Source organism: Phocoena phocoena, chromosome 4, assembly GCF_963924675.1.
Source record: "Phocoena phocoena chromosome 4, mPhoPho1.1, whole genome shotgun sequence".
Lineage (NCBI taxonomy): Eukaryota > Metazoa > Chordata > Mammalia > Artiodactyla > Phocoenidae > Phocoena > Phocoena phocoena.
In genome coordinates this window covers 31,040,918-31,063,045 of record NC_089222.1, presented here as the reverse complement: position 1 = coordinate 31,063,045, position 22,128 = coordinate 31,040,918, and the positions used below count along the sequence as shown (strand labels likewise).

The window sequence follows — 22,128 nt, the reverse complement described above, 5'->3', positions numbered from 1 at the left end:
TGACTCATCATTGTTGGTGCATGCCAGTCTGTGGTCTAAATCAATGGTTGCTCAAAGTGGCTGGATTTTAGCATCACCTGGTGAGCTTTCAACACTATATAATGGAAAAAAGACAAACTTTCATGCCACACGCCTAGATTTTCAGATGCAGTAGGTCTAAGCTGGGGTTCAGGAATCATAACCTTAGAACATTTCCTTGGTGATTCTAATGATCAGCCATGTTGGAGAACCAATGGTCTAAACTGAATTGAAACACGTTGTGTGTGAGTGTATGTGTATGTGTGTGTTTGTATTTATAGTTCTGCCAATGAGATCTTAATTGCCTATCTGCCTGCCTTTTTTCCTTCCACTTAAGCAACTTCCAGACGCACTCTCTGACCTCAGAGTTCTCATATAGCGAGGGAAGAATTACAGCATGTAACTCTTTGGGTCTTCAGTGCCCGGCCCCCAGTGGCCAGAACTATGATTAGTAATTGCTTTCTTGGTGACTGTGAGAAACCCAGTTTTTGGTGTGCCTAATTTACATAGTGTAGCCAATCAGCTTGGCAGGAGCAGAAGTGAGACTCTAGCTTGTAACACCCTCTAAGATCCTCCGTATTATACATCAGTCAGATAGACAATCCCACAGGCCTCTTTGTTTCACCCTTGGGGGACTCCAAAATTTCTTGATGATTGATTGCCTTTCAGTAGTCCTTTTACAGATGGGGAAACTGAGACTTAGAAAGCAACTTTCCCAGGATCCCCAAGCTGATATGTGGGTAGTTGGGGTTTGAGCTGAAATCAACAGAATGGATTTGACTCCATATTAGTGCCTGACTCATAAAACCAAAGCTAATGTCTTAACATAACACGTAGAACTGATTAACACTTATTATCTTAATCCTGGGTCGTACATAGGCTGACAAAATTATTACCCAAATCAGCTTTTTAAAAACATTGTTTTTTGTTTGAGCAAAGGAAGCATTTGTAGAAAAGATGAAAAGAGGGTGTTATTCATTCAATCTTTTGCCCCTACCTCCCCAAAAGCACACAATCTTTATTACCTCTGAATTCTGATTTCAATTTAATATACACAAGGAAATAATTGCAAATGATGGCAGGCCCAGAAGAATAGTTACAAGTAATTCAAACATGTTAGCACAAAAGAAAACAAATAAAAATTATTTATGATCCATCAGTCGTTCTTTTTTCCCACAGATCTTAAAAATAAAAATTGGTCTTAGCTTCTCATTTTCAATGTGCTTTCTTCCTTTGACTCCTGTAAAACTTCCAACGATATTAACACCTCTATATACAAAGAAGCAGTGTGGCAGTACATGTGACCTTATACATTTTTCACTCAAAGAAAAAATTATGAAATATTTGCTTTGAACCTGCTCTTCGATTCTAAGAGGAAGCTAATTTGAAAGATTCATAAATATTACTTAAGTGGCCAAACTATTTTTTATTTGAAACTAACATGAAACTCTAAAGTGAGCTGACCTGGTTGGAAAGGAGAAGGAATAACTCTGGCCTCCCTAAGTTTTGTCAGTTAGGAAGCAGATAGGAATTGGCAACCCCAAGAAGAGAAGAATAAGTTTAATGTATCTTCTCACACACCATTAAGTTAGAGCAGCTCATCATGGAGGTTTAGACAGGTCCATCTCCCTAGAAGGTAGAAAAGGTTAATTAATTACAGCATCATTTTTTTTCTTTGCTTTCTCGTCCCCTCCCTTTCCCCTCCCCATCACCCCTCTTATTCCTGATTACTCCTACCCCTTATTGGTTGCCTACTGAATGTTTTCTGTACTTTTCTGACTTTGTTTCAGAGTTTTAATCTGTTACTTAACTTGTGCTTAGGCTATAGGTGTGGAAGCTTCATTTTATTTTCCATCATTTTATTATTAAAATTAATTTTGATAAGTGGCACATGGGGCTCAAGTGATGTATCTGAAGCCACAGTTAATAAGTAGAGGAGCCAGGACTTCATAAGTAGAGAACCTGGGGAGGTAGAACCCAGAGACTGTGTTCCTTTCCTTGAAGATATGCTGTCACATGGATTTCCATCCCCTTAAGGAAATAACAGTCAGTACAATGTACTGAGCCTTCTGTTATTAACATGGATGCTTTTTTTTTTTTTTTTTTTTTGCTGTACTGCTTGGCATGTGGGATCTTAGTTCCCTGGCCAGGGATCAAACCCGTGCCCCTTGCAGTGGAAGCACGGAGTCTTAACCACTGGACCACCAGGGAAGTCCCCAACTCTCAAGTTCTATTTAATTTTTTTCCTCATACTTCAATCTGTGCTTTAAAATAACTTTATGTGTATGAATAATTGACTGATGTGGCTTGCTCAGTAGTTGAAATAATCACCTTGTCCTACTGTCTATAGGTTTATTTTTCATATTGTTGATCATTTACAGTCTTATTTGGAGAGTAAATCCCAAAATGATTTTATTTTTTGCACTTAAGAATGAATTTTCTCTTCTATACCTTTTCCAAGGGAAAGAAAATACCCTTCCATATATTACTTGACGACTTTAACCCACTTCTAGATCTATTTAGGAAATAAAGCATTTGGGGGCAGATCGTGATGCGTATTCCTGATAATATGTGCCTGTAACAGATGTCCACTTCCTGTGGGGATCTTCATGTAAACATCATCATAAACTTCTATATGTATATGGAGTAGGGGTAAGACTGAAAACTTTGGACAGCTTCAGCCTGGGTACGTTAGCATCACCGAGAGCAGAACTTCCCTCAGCTGCGTGCCGAGAAGGAAAGACAAAGACCCCAACTCACCCGACAGCAGCCACAGCACTGGCAGTCTCCACACAGGGTCCCCAGGAGGCCGTTGATCACCTGGATGGCACAGATAAACATCTGAAACGCCCCTATGATCAGCAGGATGGAGAAGAGGGTCAGATGCCAGGGAATCACGTTGTCAGGCTTTTCGCACTGGCTCCATAAGTCCCTGTCCCTGAGGTAATCTCTGTCGGGAACATGAGGCAAAAAGGAGATGTTGGTAAAAAGTGCACAATACCCTAGGCTAGAAAGTCACCATAGCGATTTTTCTTTGGCAATACTATCTATCCAAGATATAATCTCCATCAGAAAAAAAAAATCCCATAATAACAACACTTTTAAAAACAATACCTAACAATTTTATTGAGTATAGACTAAGGTGCCAGACCCTGTTCTGAACAGTTAACACGTATTCACTCCTTTATTTCTCATAGAAACTTTATGGTTCTTTTCTTCCATTTCACAAATGAGAACATTGAGGCACAGAGTAGTTAAGTGACTTACCCCAGCTCACACAGCTACTGAGTGACAGAGTGATTTTTACGAGCTGACCAGGAGGATGGGTAAGTTTAATATCTATTAAGGGGCAATGAAAATGAAGACACTCCAGGAGCAGAATCTCACAAATGTTCATGGCCTTTATCCTACTATTGTCCTTAGGGACCTTTTGGACTTCTGATAAGTTATCTGTCACATCTAGTGGCCGTGTGAAGCCATGTAAAGTACAGTTGTGTCGTATAGTCAAAGGGAAGAGCTCGATTCTTTTAAGGTCTACTTCTAGCCAAATTGTGAACTGACTCAGCTATATTTTTGTGAAGATGTAGGGATTCCACCTGCAAAAAGAGTTAATTAACTAAAAGGGAGAAATAATCTGTTGCCTTAATACACATTTTATAAAAACTTTGAAATAGGAGAAACTGCGATATATTTATACAATATATACATTAGGAGTCCACTGCAATATCAAGAGCATTGTGCCTCGAAGGAGAAACGTGAAGTGTGGTATCTTTAAGACAACGATGAGGGTAGAGCGGGTAAAATCTCTGCATCTTTATATTCCTTCTCACATTCTTAAAGCTGCAAATTGGTCTCTCCCTCTTCCTTTACGTGTCCTCTCTCCTTTCAAGGCCTCAGTAGGAAACTCTCCATCTGACTACTAAAGTAATCTCCACCTCGTTGTTTTTAGATCATTTTGACGATCCGTCTCTGATGATTTCTCCAATGCATCAGCACACATTTATTTGCGATACATTCTGTATTAAGATTTTGAAAAATCTTTGAAATGATGGAAGATGCCCCAGAGTTTAGTCGAGCAGAAGGGATAAAGGAAAGAATGAGACTTTCGCTCTTGATTGAAAAATAAAACATTGTTTATCACATTGATCCACCTTCCCATGAGAATACAGGTTCTAGCAGCTCACTGGCTGTGTGACTTGTGTATCTCTCTGTAAGATGGGAATAACGATATCAAATCATAGGGTTAAATAAGGATTGAATGAGTTAACGCTAGTAAAGCACTTAGAACAGTGCCTAGCATATCATAAGTTTTCCATAAATCATAATATTGCTATTATTTTACTTAAGCTGAGCAGTCTGGTCTAAAAGAAAAAGGCTGGTATTTTGGGTTCAGATGGACCTGGGTTTGAATCCAAGCATTCCTCTCACTGGCTGTGTATTCCTCACACAAGTCACCTACCACCCCCCACCCCCTGGCCTTCACATCAGTTTCTTCATCTATAAAATGGGCTGAGAACAACCTCACAACTGTGAAATTTCACTGAGATAATATACCTACGTATGGCTGTATAAGACTTCTTTTCATTATGTTACTATTATTTTTAAAATTTATTTTTGGCTGCGTTGGGTCTTCGTTGCTGTGCGTGGGCTTTCTCTAGTTGCGGTGAGCGGGGGCTACTCTTCGTTGTGGTGCGTGGGCTTCTCACTGCGGTGGCTTCTCTTGTTGTGGAGCGCGGGCTCTAGGCGCGCGGGCTTCAGTAGTTGTGGTACGTGGGATCAGTAGTTGTGGTGCACGGGCTTAGTTGCTCTGCGGCATGTGGGATCTTCTCGGACCAGGGCTCCAACCCGTGTCCAGGAAGATTGGCAGGCGGATTCTTAACCACTGCACCACCAGGGAAGCCCCCATTATGTTATTTTTAAAACACTCATTTTTCCATTCTGTTTTTTTCCATGTAGTCCTTCCTATCTTTACAATTTTTCAACTTGATGATTATAAGAGGTTATAAAAAGACAATATTTTCCAGGCACATTTTATAAAGAAAAGATCCTAAGGTGAAGTAATTGGCAGTCCCCAGTTTGGACCCTCGGCTGAAGAGTTTGTCCAGCGGTGGGACGACACCACCCCCTGGTGGTGATATTGTTGAACCGCTCACGGGGGAATTTGGAAGCAAGGATTGAGTTTGGGTGGAGAAATCCTCTCAGTTTCACTCCAGCTGCTGCCTCACCCCTTACAAACCCTCACGGATAGCTGTTCCACAGGCCCTTCTTCTTTCCCCCCAAACTCTCAGGTTCTGAGAGTCTCAGATCTCGGGAAATGATTGCTGCGTCCAACCCTCCAACCCCAGGTGAGAGAGGGCCCTAATTTTTTCATGGATCTAGAGGCTAAACCATGCTTCCACGTTCTGTGACATGAGGAGTTTAAACCCACTGAATCTCATCATTGTGAAGGGCGGTCCCACCTGAGATGCAGTAATTCCATCAGCCTCAGAGTAGAACACCATGGATTTCATACAACTCACTTCTTGGCAGCAGCAAAGGCAGCTGAAGGAAGGAGCAGGGGAGCCCGAGGGCTTTGCCTGGGTAACTCGAGCGCCATCTCCTCCTCTGAGACAGACCCCTTGATGTTCCTGCCCTCAGCTGGCTGTGGTACCCCTTCTGTGCTTCCCAGCCCTCTGGTTCCTTCTGGTACACAGTGCCCAGGACCCTGAGCTCTCCGCATCTGTCCATTTGTCTGTCTTCTCTTTGTGACTATACATCCACAAGGGTGGAGACCATGTCCCCATCTCTGTCCCCAGTTCCAGCACAGGAAGTGTTCAGTAAATGAGCAGCTTTCATGTACGGGGTCCTGCCCGTGTTCTGGGCGCTGGGCTAGCTGCATTCCATCATCCCTCCCAATCCTACGAGGAGGTGCTAGTTTTCTTGAACTATGCCCCAGGAAATATTCACTGAATGAATGAACATATACACAGATTAAGAAGTTGAAGGGGGAGGGGCAACATGGGGGAGCGGATTAAGAGGTACAAACAATTAGGTATAAAATAAACTATAGGATATATTGGACAACACGAGGAATACAGCCAATATTTTATAATAACTATAAATGGAGTTTAACTGTTAAAAATTGTGAATCACTACATTGTACACCTGTAACATGTTGTTGGGAGCCAAGAAGTTTTCGCCATTAGAAGATGGCCGACATCCTGCTTCTCTTCCTGCTTAATGAGATAAAAGCCCGCGCCTAAAAACAAAAGCCCGCGCCTAAAACGAAAGCCCGCGCACGCAGCACCAATGATAATTTGCCAAGTACTTCCCTTATTCTGGATCCCGCCCCCCTTTCTCTGTACTGTATAAATACAGCTACTGCAGCAATAAAAGTTTGAGGCTTGATCAGGATTTTGTCTTGCCTCCATTCTTTCGCGTCTCCTGCCCCTTCTTCTCTTTTCAACCCCTACAGGTTCCTCCTCGGACTCACAAGGATTTGTCCTGCTGGTCGGGACTCCCGGGGACGCCCGGGGCCGAGCACACATGTAATATTGTACATCAACTATACTTCAATTACAAGAAATGTACTGCTTAAAAAAATACATTATTTAGAAAGTGTAAAAAAAAAAAAAGCTGAGGGGCTTCCCTGGTGGCGCAGTGGTTGAGAGTCCGCCTGCCAATGCAGGGGAGACGAGTTCGTGCCCCGGTCCGGGAAGATCCCACATACCGCGGAGCGGCTGGGCCCGTGAGCCATGGCTGCTGAGCCTGCGCGTCCGGAGCCTGTGCTCCGCAGCGGGAGGGGCCGCGACAGTGAGAGGCCCGCGTACCGCTCACACACACACACACACACACACAAATATATATATATATAGTCCCTAATAGCTGTGTGCAGCTACTGAGTGCTTGAAATATGGCTAGTGTGATTGAGGAATTTTAAACTTTATTTCATTTACGTGAATTTAAGTTTAAGTAGACACACATGGCAACTGTCTACTGCCTTGAGCAGTGCGGTCTAGGGGCAGAGGGATGTGTAATATAAAGAGACTAATAATACTCGAAGTTAGAAGATGAGAGTTTGCTCCCTGTCTCTGCTACCCACTAATTGTGAGACTTGGAGCACCTCACACTTATTCAGTCTGCCTCAGTGGGGAGTTACTACCTCTTGACGTGGTTGTGGAGATTAAATTATAAATTTATTTTTAAAAAAGTTCTTTCTAAACTACAAAGTACCGTGAAAATATTGTTACTTTAATGAGTTCTATTAACAATAACTCTCGTGAAGAACCTACAGTGCTTTCAAGGTCGTTTTCCATAAATCTGCACCTTAAGAGATTGTTTAGTTATCCATCATTTGGGGTATTAGTGGAAGCCTTTGAGCTTAATGAGTAGTCATTATCATTTTCTATTATAAGATTTTCAATGGAAGTCACTGCTCTCTGTTTATTGATATTATTAGTTGCCTCATGTTGATGCTAATAATTTTTTTTTTTTAAAGAAGGTGTTGGGGTAGGAGTTTATTAATTAATTAATTTACTTTTGCTGTGTTGGGTCTTCGTTTCTGTGCGGGGGCTTTCTCTAGTTGTGGCAAGCGGGGGCCACTGTTCATCGCAGTACGCGGGCCTCTCACTATCGCGGCCTCTCTTGTTGCGGAGCACAGGCTCCAGATGCGCAGGCTCAGTGGCCATGGCTCACGGGCCTAGTTGCTCCGCGGCATGTGGGATCCTCCCAGACCAGGGCTCGAACATGTGTCGCCTGCATTAGCAGGCAGATTCTCAACAACTGCGCCACCAGGGAAGCCCACTAATAAATGTTTGAATGCAAGTAGTGACACCACCAACACCCTTCCCTCAGGCCAACTGAGGTGCCCTCTTCCATTATTTCTCCTGCTGTCTGTCAAAAGAGCACCTAGAGGTGAGATCTTGTGTAACTTCACCCCACAACTCCAGCTCTGCCTCAAAGGAGCAACATGCCTGAGACTTGTAAACTGAAGGTGGCGGACCTTGAACGGTGTCCCCCATGGGCCTTTACCTGCTCGTGCCCCAAATGGTGACATGTGAGCATTGAAGGGTGTACCTTACCCGTCCAGGAAGGGGTAGCCCCACGTGCTATTATTGACCATGAGGCATTTTGGACCCTTGTTGATTGAGACAGCTGAGATGATAAATGAGTATCCGGCACCCAAGACTCCAACCACAGCAAATATTGTGGAGGTGAACATCTGAAAGAGAAGGAGAGAGACCGCCAGGTTCTTGAGGTGTCCAGAGATTACACACAGCACACCTAACTGGCCTGCTATTGAGCATGGTGAATATGGGAAAGTTACGGGGTATGCAGCCAGTTTTTACTGGAAATGGGGCCTGTGGAGTCTCCTAGAATGAGTTTTGGTATCTCATGTCCCTTTCTCCAACCCCATCCCCATCTTTTTCACCTATTCATTGATGACCCAAGTGCTAGTTATGGTTTGATACCTTTGAACCAGGATTTTTAACCTTGCTAAGAACAAATTGTCCTTCACAGGCCTAATATGGAAGACCAGTCTATTACAGAATCAAAGAATCTTAGAATGGGAAGTGATCTTCAGTTCTCACTGAGGCTGTCACAGTGGGACCTCATGTGGCAGGAAGGCTCTGCTTATGAGAAAGGGTAGAAGTCTAGAATTTCTCCTCATCCGTCCTAGTTACATTCCTTGAGTTCAAAAAGATTAAGTCCAACCTCTCTTCCATGAGGTAGCAACATTTAAAATATCTGAAGATATTTTATATTTTACACAAAAATATTTTCTATATGACATCTCTCCACCCCTTCCACCCTCTGTAAGTTTTCTCTTCTTTGGGTTACACAAGCCCAATGATTCCAGTTCTTTTAAATATTTTTATATGACAGATTAATTAGTGAAAAATAGATTGTACTACATCTTTTTTTAAAATTATAAAACCAAGATAAAATATAGAATATAAAAGGCAGAAACAATCCTGGAGCCTATCCAGGCTAACTCCCTCTTAGAGATGAAAAAAAAAAAAAGGGCCTAGAGAGGCAATGTCCATTCTAAACAGTAATTAGAGAGTAGTGTGGAAACATTAACAATTCTGTAAATAGAGGTGGAAAATGATCACCTCTATTGTTTTGGGACATGAAGGTGTAGTGCAAAGTACAAGAGTTTAAAAGTCAGCAGAACCCAGTCTCAAATCTCAGTTTTGCTACTTTTCTCTGTGTGATGACTGACTCTCAGTTTCTCATCTATAAAATGGGCATGATAAAGCCTACCTCAATTAGATGTGATAACCCAAGTTAAATGTCAGATACTTCCTCTTTCCCCTTCCCTGTATTACTATCAATCTTTTTACAGTACATATTTGAGGGTTTGAGGGTGGGGTTAGAGTGTAGAGAGGATCTAACTGTGCCTGGGCAACTGGAATCTGTGTAATCTATTTAGCTGGGGTTCGTATTCGTATCATATGTCATATCATATATAAATGTATTTTTTTTGAAAATTTATTTATTTATCTATTTATTTTGGGCTATGTTGGGTACTCGTTGCTGTGTGCATGCTTTCTCTCTAGTTGCAGCCAGCAGGGGCGACTCTTCATTGAGGTGCACGGGCTTCTCATTGTGGCGGCTTCTCTTTGTTGTCGAGCATGGGCTCTGGGCACATGGACTTCAGTAGTTATGGCACGCAGTCTCAGTAGTTGTGGTGCATGGGCTTAGTTGCTCCGTGGCATGTGGGATCTTCCTGGACCAGGGCCCGAACCCGTGTCCCCTGCATTGGCAGGCAGATTCTTAACCACTGTGCCACCAGGGAAGTCTCTATAAATGTATTTTTGATGCAACTTTCCAAGACTGAGCTCTGGCTCCATGCACTGTGTCTGACTTCCCAAATAGAACTGACCATTCCCTTCTTCATATTGAAAGAGAACAAGACCCTGTGGAGTTCCTGGGCATGGAAGCCTTTCCATGTCCCTATTTCTTGTTTGTAGGGAACAGACTCTAGCCTCCATAACCTTCCCAGAATCCCAAAGAGCAGACTTGAACAGTTGCTAATCAGGGAATGGAGAGGATGCAGAGACAAGGGAGGAATAGCCAAGAAACAATAGCGCAGCCTTGGGGCAGGGTCCTGGTTCCATCTCAAGGGATACACATAATAATATCTTTGAGCTCTTTATAGAACTAAAACCCCCAACAAATGGAAGATGTTAGCTTTCTTCATTCCAGAGAAGGTCATAGTTTGATAACCTTGAGAAGCTCATCAGGAGACCACTTGAGACCAGATTCAAGAAGTTCAGGCCCTGCACATACCCTGATCCTTATCAGCAAAGCTGCCCTTGAACCATTGCTATAAAACGCCTCACCAAATCCTCCTAGGTTGGGACACAGTTTTTCAGGGCATGAGCCTGCTGTGTTCCCCTTTGCCAGGCAAAGCAATAAAGCTATTGTTTTCTACTTCACACAAAACTCTGTCTCAGAGATTCAATTTGGCACTGGTGTACAGAGGCCAAGTTTTCAGCATCCATATCTCCCACCTCCAGGGCTCTAGATTGTATCAACTCCCATCATAGCACAGTATATATAACACATTACTGCATAGCTGTTTATGTCTGTCTTCCCCAGCCAGAGGACAAACTCCTTGAAGCCATGGACAGTGGGTTATTTGAAGATAGTTAGGACATTGCTCCACCCTACCACCAACAGTTTGTTTTTTTTTTTTTTCCCTCTCCAACTTATCAAAGGCACTGGATAACTACTTATTGGATATTTTCAATGACTAAAGTTCATATACTCATTATTTAGATTTTTCCTCTTAATTTTTATGCCTAGGGTATCCTAAACCCATTCCCACCACCAAGAACATTGTGAATATAATCTAGGTCAGAAGCAAATAAAAATTTGGGTCAATTTATCATGTTAGAACAGGCAATCTCTTTTCCAAAGGATGTCTTGTTGATTAATTTTGGAAATCGTTGAATTGTATAAAGTTAAATAGGTTTCATTCCTGTTGTACTTCTAAGAATCTCTGTGATATGCTAATATGTACAAAGCTCCAAGGAGGGGATATACTATGTATACTGGAATGTAAGGAAAATGATTAGCTCTCAAATTATCCCTCAGAAGTGAGGGACTTGCTTTAGAGCTGTGCCCTTATTTCATCCATCAGGTAATAGGACATTTCCTCAAATTTGAACAAACAAGTATTGTGTGGGAAAGACATTAGTCAGAAACAACCCAATTACTGTTGGATGACAGAATTATTTAAACATTTCCTTCTTAACACAGATTTGCTAATTATTCTAGGAAAGTTGACCTCACAATTCCTAGTTCCAGATATTATAGTTAACAAGCCTTTTAAAGGGCATTCTAATATAAGTATGTTTCGTGTTTACAATTGTGGGGATCATTAATATATACTTGCAAGAGGGATGTCTGAATACTGTCTTCATCTTATCTGAATTGATACTTATGACTGAGTGAAATTTCCGCTGACAGCATCATACATGGATACAAAAATGTCATTAAATGGAAAAAAAAGATGTGCTGTGGGAAACTTTTGATGGCTCCAGTGGTGTCTTTAGTGGGAGCAAAGACATTAAGGTCAAAAAACATGAAAACATTTTAAAATAAATGAGAGGAAAGAAGTAATATTTCAAAATCAATCTATTAAAATTATTTTATATTTTATACATGTGCTTTAAATATGCATATATCACAGAACGCTTATGCATATATTCACGTTAGTCAAATAACTTTTTTTGAAACTGCTTTCTGGGAAAATAAGAGGTGGTTTTATACAAAGTTTCACCTTATATTTGGGTATATATTGTAATTTGCAGAGTTTTCTGATCTCACAGGAGCCTATAACTTCTTCCCTTGAGCCCTTGCAATGACACACTTTGGGAGATGCTGCTCCAATTTAACGAGAGCTTATCTAGCTACTTCTCTGTCTCTGAGCTACCTCCATGCTCCAATCAACTTGCTGTTTAGTTAGACACAGCTGGTATTAATCTAGGAATGGCCAGAACGTTCCAGTAGAGCAATTAAAAGCTTATGCTCAGGTCAGTTTTTCCTAATGTTTTACCTCTTGTCCTTTCAGAGTGAGGCTCTGAGTGGTCTGGAAACATTTTTGACATGTGGTCCTTGGGATGGATTGGATTGTCTCAATTAAAAAAGAAGATTCTCTGAAGGAAGGGTCTCTCATCTTAAAATTGCTTAAAAGTGTTCAAAAGCCAGAATTTCCACTAAATAAATATTCTTATAATTATGTTTTCACAAAAATGACGATCTCAAAAACCTTCTAGTGCAATCATCTCACTTTCTAGATAATGCAAAGAGCTTCATTCTGTGACAGCCTTAGATGTATTATCTCATTTAATCTTCTCAACAAACCTGTGAGGTGGGTGTGATTATCTACATTTTCCAGACAGGAAACTGAGACTACTAGAAATTAAGATAATTGCTCTAAGTCAAACAAAGAGTACAGTGGTGGGAGTAGGATCAGTCCATGGCCACTTGTTTCCAAAGCCCATGCTTTTGTGACCTTCTCAAATCACACATCTAGAAGGTGGCTGAGCTAGATTAAGAACTGGGGTCTGGGCTTCCCTGGTGGCGCAGTGGTTGAGAGTCCGCCTGCCGATGCAGGGGACACGGTTTCGTGACCCGGTCCGGGAGGATCCCACATGCTGCGGGGTGGCTGGGCCCGTGAGCCATGGCCGCTGAACCTACGTGTCCGGAGCCTGTGCTCCACAACGGGGGAGGCCACAATAGTGAGAGGCCCGCGTACTGTAAAAAAAAAAAAAAAAAAAAAGAACTGGGGTCTCAGGGGAAGGGGCAACATAGGGTTGGAGGATAAGACGTACAAACTATTAGGTATAAAACATGCTACAAGGATATATTTGACAACATGGGGAATATAGCCAAAATTTTATAGTAACTATAAATGGAGTATAACCTTTAAAAATTGTGAATCACTATATTGTACACCTGTAACATATAATATTGTACAGCAACTATACTTCAAAAAAACAAACAAACAAAAAAAAAGAACTGGGTCTCCCTCCCAGTCTAGTATCCTGTACCTACCACCTCTTCAAATACACACACACACAGAAAACACACTGCCACTAGCACCAGATATTCTGTTATTTGCAAATTTCTCTGTGAATGACATTGGTTCTCTCACAGAAATAAAACGACAGATAAGAAAAAAAAAATCTTTTTGCTTATTTGACCTTCTGAGCTTGAGTTCTAATTATTAGTCAGGAATCATAAAACTATTGATTATTAAGAATGGAAGAGTATCTAAAATTGCTGTTATAGAAAAGAAAGATCACTTTTCCAGGAAGGCAGTTTGGAAGTCTGCGGAAACCAGGGTTCCGGCCTCCTCAGTCACCCAGGCCCCCGCCTCCCTGGCCTCGGCTTCTGGTGGCAAACAGAAGAAAGGGGTGGGTGGTTCCAGATGGCCCCTTTGACTAAAGCAACTCCGGATTTCATCATCCACTGGCTGGTAATGAGAGGAGAAATCTGTCTTGTGCTATTCCTGCTGTGTGAGATGAGTGGAGGATTTTAGATATCATTCCTGGAACATGTCACAGGCAAATGTTTACAGACACAAAAAGTGAGTACAAATGCAAACAGTCCTCATTTTAGGCAAGTCTGAGCAAATGAAAAACCAAGTTAATATAAAATAGCAATGAGATAATTTTCCCCTTTATCGAAGAGTCCCCCTTGTAAGCACCTGTATCCCAACACTGTCCAACTGAAACATAATGCGAGCCATATACATAATTTAAAATTTTCCAGTAACACTTCTTAAAAGGTTTAAAAAAATGAGATTAATTTTGATAATATATTTCCTTTAACTCAGCATGTCCAACATATTATCATTTCAACAGGTAATCAATATAAAATTACTAATGAGATATTTTACATTCTTCTTTTTACCAGTTCTTTGAAATCTGGTATGTGTTTTATACTTATGGTACATCTCAATTTGCAAGATCTTAGTTCCCCGACCAGGGATTGAACCCACGTCCCCTGCAGTGGAAGCGCAGAGTCTCAACCACTGGACCGCGAGGGAAGTCCCAGGTACATCTCAATTTTTAAAAAAATTTTTTATTTTTATTTAGTTATTATTTATTTATTTATAACATCTTTATTGGAGTATAATTGCTTCACAATGGTGTGCTAGTTTCTGCTTTATAACAAAGTGAATCAGTTATACATATATCCCCACATCTCCTCCCTCTTCCGTCTCCCTCCCACCCTCCCTATCCCACCCCTCTAGGTGGTCACAAAGCACCGAGCTGATCTCCCTGTGCTATGCGGCTGCTTCCCACTAGCTATCTACCTTACGTTTGGTAGTGTATATATGTCCATGCCACTCTCTCGCTTTGTCCCAGCTTACCCTTCCCCCTCCCTGTGTCCTCTAGCCCATTCTCTAGTAGGTCTGCACCTTTATTCCCGTCCTGCCTCTAGCTACATGTAAACGAATGAAATTAGTACATCTCAATTTTGATTGGCCACATTCCATAGGCTCAATAGTCACATGTGGATAGTGGCTCCTGTATTGGACAGTACAGTCTAGAACATTTGGAAGATTGATTTTTGGTAGTAAAAGTTAAAAAAAATGGATTTTTGGTAGTAAACGTTTAAAAAAAAGTTTAAAAGTATGGGCTGTACTGATTCCCTGATTGCAGTTACTCGCAGGAGGGAGGGATGTATAACAGAGGAGGGCAAGACAGTGACCCTCAATTGAAGCAATAAGGTTTTATTTCTTTACAAAACTTTCTGAAGAAAATATGGCATCAGGTTACAATTTCATAAAGCTACAGGTAGTATGTTTTGTTTTTGTATTCACATTTGAAATATCTCAACTTGAAATAAAAAAAATACTCTAAATAATTTTTCATAACTTTTCCAGAATGGATGACCTACATGAAGCAAGGTACACTTTATGTCACTTTGTTTTAAGTCATTTCGTGTTCAGAAGTCTTTAAAAAATTGCTAAATTTACTACTCTGAGATGTTATCAGTCTTAAAATCAGATGAAGTACATTCCATTTATCATGGGTTTCATGATACAAAACTTTTCACGTTAAAAGAGAAGTTATTGAAATCAAGTTGAAAATGTCAGGGAGCAGATGCTTCAAGTTGGTGTTTTTTAAACTAAACAGGCAAAAGGCCTGGAATATTTCTGGAAGGAGACACAATAATTGGAAACACTGGTAACCTCTGGGGAAGGGCGTTGCCAGACTTTGGAGTCAGGAATGTGTGGCTTCCGTTGTAGTTTTTGTACTGTGGACATGTTTTCCCTATTCTAAATGAATAAATAGTAAAGGGGGACACTATTGTATAGTGTAGTGGTCAAGGGCGTGGGATACAGGCAGACAGATCTGGGTTTGAGTCCTGGTTCCTCCCCCATGAATTTGGGAAGGTCATCTTTCTAAGATCTCCATTTCTTCTTCTGTAAAATAAGCCTTGATAATAACTACCTGTCTCCCAGAGATCATAATATGTAAGATAACTAATCAAAAATAGGAAATAGGGAATCAAATGTACACATTGTCTAGCAAATCAGATAACCCCCGGGTGGGGTAGATAATGCCTGGTACTTCACCGTGGGGATACCCAGAAATCTCTTTTGCCTATTTCCAAGATTTGGATAATTTCCCATGACATTAACAAGCACTTGATAAGTGTCATACTTATATTATAATGTTTTAATAATCATAGCCTCACATACTTTAACCTTCCAGAAATACAGAGAGTATAGCTCTGGGGAGAAAAATAAAAGTAAACAGGCTGACTGTCTTATGGTTGCTCAGCACACGTGTTCAGTTTGTATTTCTAAAGAAATATGTGTTAATGTATATGCTGTAAACACTTCCCTTGAAACGGAAGAAGATGCTCTCGGATTCACCATGTGTCAGCTTTAAGGCCTCCCCCTCTACAGGGCTCTGGAGGCAGACGATGTGGGATGAGATCCCAGCTCTGCCCTGGTCCGTGGTGTGTATTATGTCAGCTGAAGCAAATGGAGGAGGGGCGGGGGGGCTGAGAAGGGGAGAAGGGTGGGTGGTTTGGAGACATGGTATTTTGAGGCTTGGGTAGTGGCAACATGTTGGGGCAACATCTCTGGTGGGCATGAAGGTTCCTCTCAGCAAGTTTTCTAAGAGGTACATAGATATCACTTGAAGTGTTTTCTCGCTTAAACGTGAATGTCCTCCTGTATTTTCTGCCTCAGCCTTGGGAAGCCCGGAAGACAGACAGGGGCGTCGCGGGTGTGGTGGTCGGAAACTCAACTTGCAAGGGCTTCAGTTTCCTTATTTATAAAACGAGAAGTTTAATGCCTAACTCATTAGGGGCTATTGTGAGAATTGAGCCTGATAAAGTACGGAAATCACCTGAAATCCTCCCAGAGCGTTCATTTACTTCATTCATCCAACAAGCATTTATCGAGGACCTATGTGTCCTCAGTACCCCCAGGCACTTGGTACTACTCTCCCCTGCCCTGCACGCTAAGGCTTGCAGCCTCTTCCCCCATTCTTGCAATGTCCTTACGAAAGATAGCAACTGCCACGGTCCATTTTACAGCAGAGGATTTTGAAGCAAAGAAAACATTTACTGAAGAAATAGGGTTTCATACGTTATTTCTCCTTTTAAGATAATCTGTTATTTCAAAAGAAGTGTCTTTCTTAAATCCCCCTCAGATGGGCTGTCCTTCCAAGGAATGCAGAGGCGGCTGTGCTCTTGGCCCCAGGAAGTACTGATGGCAGAAGTGCTTACACAGAAGGCATCCCTAAGGGGCACTGGTGAGCCGAGCTGGTCATGGGGAGAAGTGCTGACTCTACAGTGAATAGACTGATTTATGAACTATCCAAGATCTTCCTTCAGAACAGGTCTGTCAATCATCTGACCCTGCCTATGGGTTGGGGGGTGGGGGGGGGCTTTATCTGCCTGATATACTTTCAGAATGCGGAAATGCCAGCCTACCCCTAAATATCTCCTTTATCAGGCCCATTATTAGAGACACTCTTCTGAGTCAAGGTCAAGGTCTTCTAAAGGCTCTTACTAAAGAACATACTTAACACAAAAGCGTTGATAAAATTAATCAGCTGTCCCATTGGACCCTGAGATGTCAAATTTTTTTCTTTTTTTAAGGATTAGAGGGCAGGAGACCTTGACCAACCACAGATCAGCAGCTAGGGCACCTCCAGTTTTGGAGAACGAGGTTGAGACCTAACTACAAACCCAGGGCAGGGTTTCCAAAGCCCACCTTGGAAGTCACCCTCCTCTCATAGCTTTTGCCCCAGGGCTCCCTTTTCTCAACTCTCATTTACCCTAATTTATTTAAAAGATTGCAGATCCCTGGGACTAGGTTTCAGTCTTACTCTGACTCAGAGGAGAGTTTGCCTCTATTTTTTAGTTTCACTATGAAACTATCAACTAGGTGACCTCAAGATTTTTTTTTTTCCCAGCTCACTGTCTTGCTTTATCTCTACAGCCATCACATCCTGCTTCCACTGTTGATTCATATGTCCTGGTTTCACTGCCCAAGGGAAGGGAAGAGAATGATGCAGCTGACTTCTGGGGAATATTCCAGGAAGATGCAGCAAAGAAGAGAGGAGAGAGAGAGACCAGGAAACAAATGATGGAGAGAAAAGCTGTGAAGACAGCCGCAGGATGTAGCTCAGCAGCCCTTGGCCTAGTCTGTTCCTGCCTCACAGACCTTTCTGCCCAACGGGATTTCTTACACCACGTTCCTCAGAAGCCCAGTGTTCCTTAAACACTGGAGGGGAAGGCTGTGAGCCTTTGGGAAACTAATTCAAACCTTTAGCATTATAGTACCCATCAAATTATGCCGCAGATCTTTTTCTTTTTGTCTGACAAAATGTTTGTAAATACCTTTCTTTAGAAACTGATGATTGCTCCAGAACCTCAGAACCTTAAGGAAACTTGGCTCTAAAGCAGGGGCATGAACCCAGTGGCCTTAGCGGTGGGTGAAGAGCTCAGTCACGCCCAGTGCAGGCCGTTTTTTGTGTCAAAATGGAGGCCCAGGAGTAACAGGTTATTTTTTTGTTTTTCGAAAAAAAAAAGTAAGATATCTAGATATTTTTTGTGAGATCTCTCTACTTTTAAAAGTTGGCAGCTGACTAACAAACAAATGAACCCCAAACAAGAAATCCTTCTGCTGGCCACCTAGAGTGTGGTGCCCCTGGTACAGGGCAGCTCTGGCTGTGTCTTTGTTTCCAGCTGGCAGAGCTGGTCCTTTGACGGGCACTACCCTTGTGGAGAGTCAGCCAGTGGCCGGGAGGAGTCATCCTCAACCCAAGGGAAGATGCCCCCCGTGGGGTGAGGAAACCCAGTCAGACAACTAGAATTGGGCAGACCAAATGTTTCAGATTGTATTGACTCAACGGTGCTTGTAAAAATGTGACTTTTCTGCCTCTTCTTGGACTTCACATAAATCTAATTTAAAAACACTCTTTGCACAGTACTTTGAATATTGTTTCGCATCTCACTTTGGTGATGTATAAACCTAAAAACAAAAGAAATAAACAAACAAAAACCCTGGCTTTATACTGGCTAATCTTCAGACTTCTCCTCAGCACCAGGGAATGAGCTGTTGGATTTCTAAGCAATTCATCCAACTTTCTTTCTTTTTTTTTTCCGGTACGCGGGCCTCTCACTGTTGTGGCCTCTCCCCTTGCGGAGCACAAGCTCTGGATGCGCAGGCTCACCGGCCACGGCTCACGGACCCAGCCGCTCTGCGGCATGCGGGATCTTCCCGGACCGGGGCACGAACCCGTGTCCCCTGCATCGGCAGGCGGACTCTCAACCACTGCGCCACCAGGGAAGCCCCATCCAACTTTCTTAATTGTTGATTTTTTTCAAATTCTTGTTTCCAATTTATTGCCCCCAAATCCACAAGGTATAGTGGGATTACATTTCAAAGAGAAAATGAGTTACATATTTATTCCTTTCCTTTATAATTAAGTCTAGTAAAATATTATATATAGCACATGTTACATAATTGTAGTAAATGAATTGTGGTTGATTTTTACATCTCTTTGTAAATGATGATTTTAAATGTTGCTATAATAACCAATGCTTGATGGTGTTAAAAAGGTGAGAACATTCTCTTTGAATGATCCTCTATCTCACATGGAAAAGCATCATTGTATTTGCAGTGCACCAGCCTCAGCCCTTCATATGTAGTCAATAGATATTTTTTAATTGACTGAACAAATAGTGATGAGAAGGAAATGTTAGAGATGATTCTGTTTCAGGACAAATTGCTACACCTTTCCCTTTAAGAGGTTACAGTAAGAGTGCATAATTCATCCTTGGGGTTCTCTTAGATGGACAATTGAATCTTGGGAAATTAGAGCAGGAGCTGGTCTTATTCATCATCCAGCCAGTAATTCCAGTTCATCCTTCTTCATTTTTGCCACATCAATGTACCTGAACTCAATATTTTTCTTTAAGTCAACTCTCTATTTTATTAATTTATATCACCTCTATGAATGAAAAACTAGAATCATTAACATACAAAAACAAAATATTATTGAATTTCTAGTTAACGTTTCTTGCATTCCTGGAGCTGGAGACTTGGTCGAAAGGGAGATTACAAAGGATTAGAAATAGTAAAGACATTTCCATCAAAATAAGAGTTTTCTTGATAGAGTCGAGAGGACTGAAGGAGAATCAAAATTAACTTTCGATGTTATTGAAAGATAGAGCACATCTGTGTACCAGCAGAGCTTGTCTGTACCTGGGACATTCTGATCTAGTCCAACTTCCTCATCTTATAGATGAACAGAGGACGGCAGAGAGAACCCCAGTTGCGGAAATGGAACCCAACCCCACTCCCAGCCTTCTTCCCACTCCAGCTCGGAATGGTGAAGCCTAGTTTCTCTAGCTTGTCCACGAAAGATGGATGGCTGCAGGAAACAAGAAAGGAAACAGAAGGCCCGAGGCAAAATCCAGGTAGAGGTAGGGAATTGCTGAGCCTCTGAAGCAGTGAATGAAGCTGGCAGTGGTGTGGATGGAGAGTTTAGGGGACTATCGGGGAGAGGAGGTTACCATCTGTTATCCTGTCCCAGCTCCCCTTTACAGATGAGGCAATGCAGAGCCAGAGAAGGGAAATGACTTGCCCAAAGCCTCAGGGCTTCGAAGTGGCAGAGGGAGAGTCACAGCCCCCATCTCTGCCTTCTGAGCATGCATTCCTTACATGGCATCACTGAAATTTTCCAACTCTGATATCCCTGCCTGTTTGTAACATTTTAAATGGTACTTATACCCTATAAGTAGGAGGGCTATGGTTTTAAATTTTTATGATTATTGTTATTTTGCACCAGCAAGAATCCCACATTTATCCCTGTACCAGCTGCCCCCAGAGTCCTGCCTGGGGCCGGTAACTCATCCCCACGCCCAGCGCAAGGAGGCAGGGCGCCCCGGAGCAGTTCTGGTGGCTGCCCCTCCCCCCTCCCTGCCCCTCCCCCCTCGCCCCCCAACTCACCGCAAAGCGCTTCCCACAGCTCTCGTTGCCACAGCACCTGCAGCAGTCATTGTTCTCCAGGCCCAAGAACACCAGCGCAGGGAAGATCATCTACCAGCAAAAGAAGCACCTCAGAGTGGGTCTGGTCTGGCATGTGTAGGGGGGGCCCCCGACCCTGCCTGCCTGTGTGAGGAACTACATCCGCAACGTGGGACTCGGTGGCCAAAGAGGATGGCAAGAGCTAACGGAGCCTGGCTGGTGGGTAGACAAGTATTATGGAGTCTTTAGGTTCTATCTGACCTAATTGCAGCTCCAAGGCAAGATGTCAAGATATGACACCCCGAGTTTCCATTTACATGGTGGGTTAGGATAGGGATAAGAAACTTGTCCTCAGTTGGCATGAAACATGAATCTCTCTCTCTCTCTCTCTCTCTCTAAACCAGAGGTCCCCAACTGCTATTGGAAACAAGGGGTAAAGAAATCATTAGCGCAAGAGTGGAAGAGGAACCCACAGACACCTCCTTCTCTTGGTGGGTTTTAGTCAATCGATTAACTAGAAAATGCGTGCTCCATCCCCAACCTCTTCAACCCAGCACCGCAGCATTATCTTGTTAAAGATATTATGCGGCTCTCAGTTTGGTTCAGGGAAGTCAACTGACCCGTGGGAGCTGCCCGCCTAAGCTTGGGGATTTCATGACTTAGTCAACTTAGTGCACATGCCTCTGGCAAGTCCCAACGGGGAAGGGGAAAGATTAAAGTGCTGACTTTTCAATCATGCGATGCTTGGGCTTTCGTTAGCAACTAAATCTCTTCTTGTTCAGTAAGTACCCAATTTTAAAAGGATGGAGCGAAAATCTCCTTTGTGGAGATTTTAAGGCTTCCTTACTCACCAAGACCCCGCTTCCTAATATTCCTCCAAAATACCAGACCTCGTCAGAAAGATGGTCATTGTTGTCTATCACTTTTCCTCCAGGGAAAAATAGCAGGAGGTGAGCCAGGAAGCCAGACACAGCGAGGGGAATGAGCGTGCTGCCCAGGCACTTGGCACACCTCTCAGTGCACATGCTGGGGAGGTAGGATGCAGGTCTCGATATGAGCCCCCTCGATGCCTCCTTCACAGGCTCTCTTCTGAGTTATCCGCCGCAGAGGCGTAATAATTGTCCCCAGATCAATCCAGACTTTGGAGCTGAGAAGCAAGATCACCCTGTGAACTGTATCCTTGGAGTCGCTTCAGCTTCTCAAATATAGCAGAACCTCGATGGCGATGGACATTTATACATTCTCCCTGACCCGAAGTCTTTTTTTTTTTTTCTGCACCCTCATAAATAAGATTACGTTCATTGCGATTTTGCCATGGAGACCAATAACCTCTGTTAATAATCCACCAGCACAGACAAGACACTCAACCTTGTTGCAATTGAACCTAGGGCTGGAACAAACAGCATCTGGGACTACTGCACCTTTAAACTGACAATGGCCCTGCACAAATCAAGAAATATTTCCCCCAGGCTCTTTATAAATCACTGTAAAATTGAGTTACATCCTAGCTGAAATCATGTCTCCTGAGGACTTAACGGTCTACAGTGCGTGTCTTTGTCTTTTCTGCTGAAAGCCTAGTGTGCAAAAGAGTTATTTGAAAGAGC

At 42.5% G+C, this 22,128-nt stretch overlaps 1 protein-coding gene across 1 annotated transcript; it reads right to left on the bottom strand.

Moving 5' to 3' along the window:
• Positions 1 to 1,037: 1,037 nt before the first annotated feature.
• On the bottom strand, positions 1,038 to 21,732 carry TM4SF4 (transmembrane 4 L six family member 4). The gene is made up of 5 exons (XM_065876587.1): positions 21,376 to 21,732; positions 20,507 to 20,596; positions 8,079 to 8,218; positions 2,779 to 2,968; positions 1,038 to 1,647 (listed from the first exon to the last, which is right to left on the bottom strand). Exons 1-5 carry the CDS (start codon positions 21,547 to 21,549, stop codon positions 1,630 to 1,632), a joined length of 612 nt encoding a protein of 203 aa, XP_065732659.1. The 5' UTR covers positions 21,550 to 21,732; the 3' UTR covers positions 1,038 to 1,629.
• Positions 21,733 to 22,128: the final 396 nt, after the last annotated feature.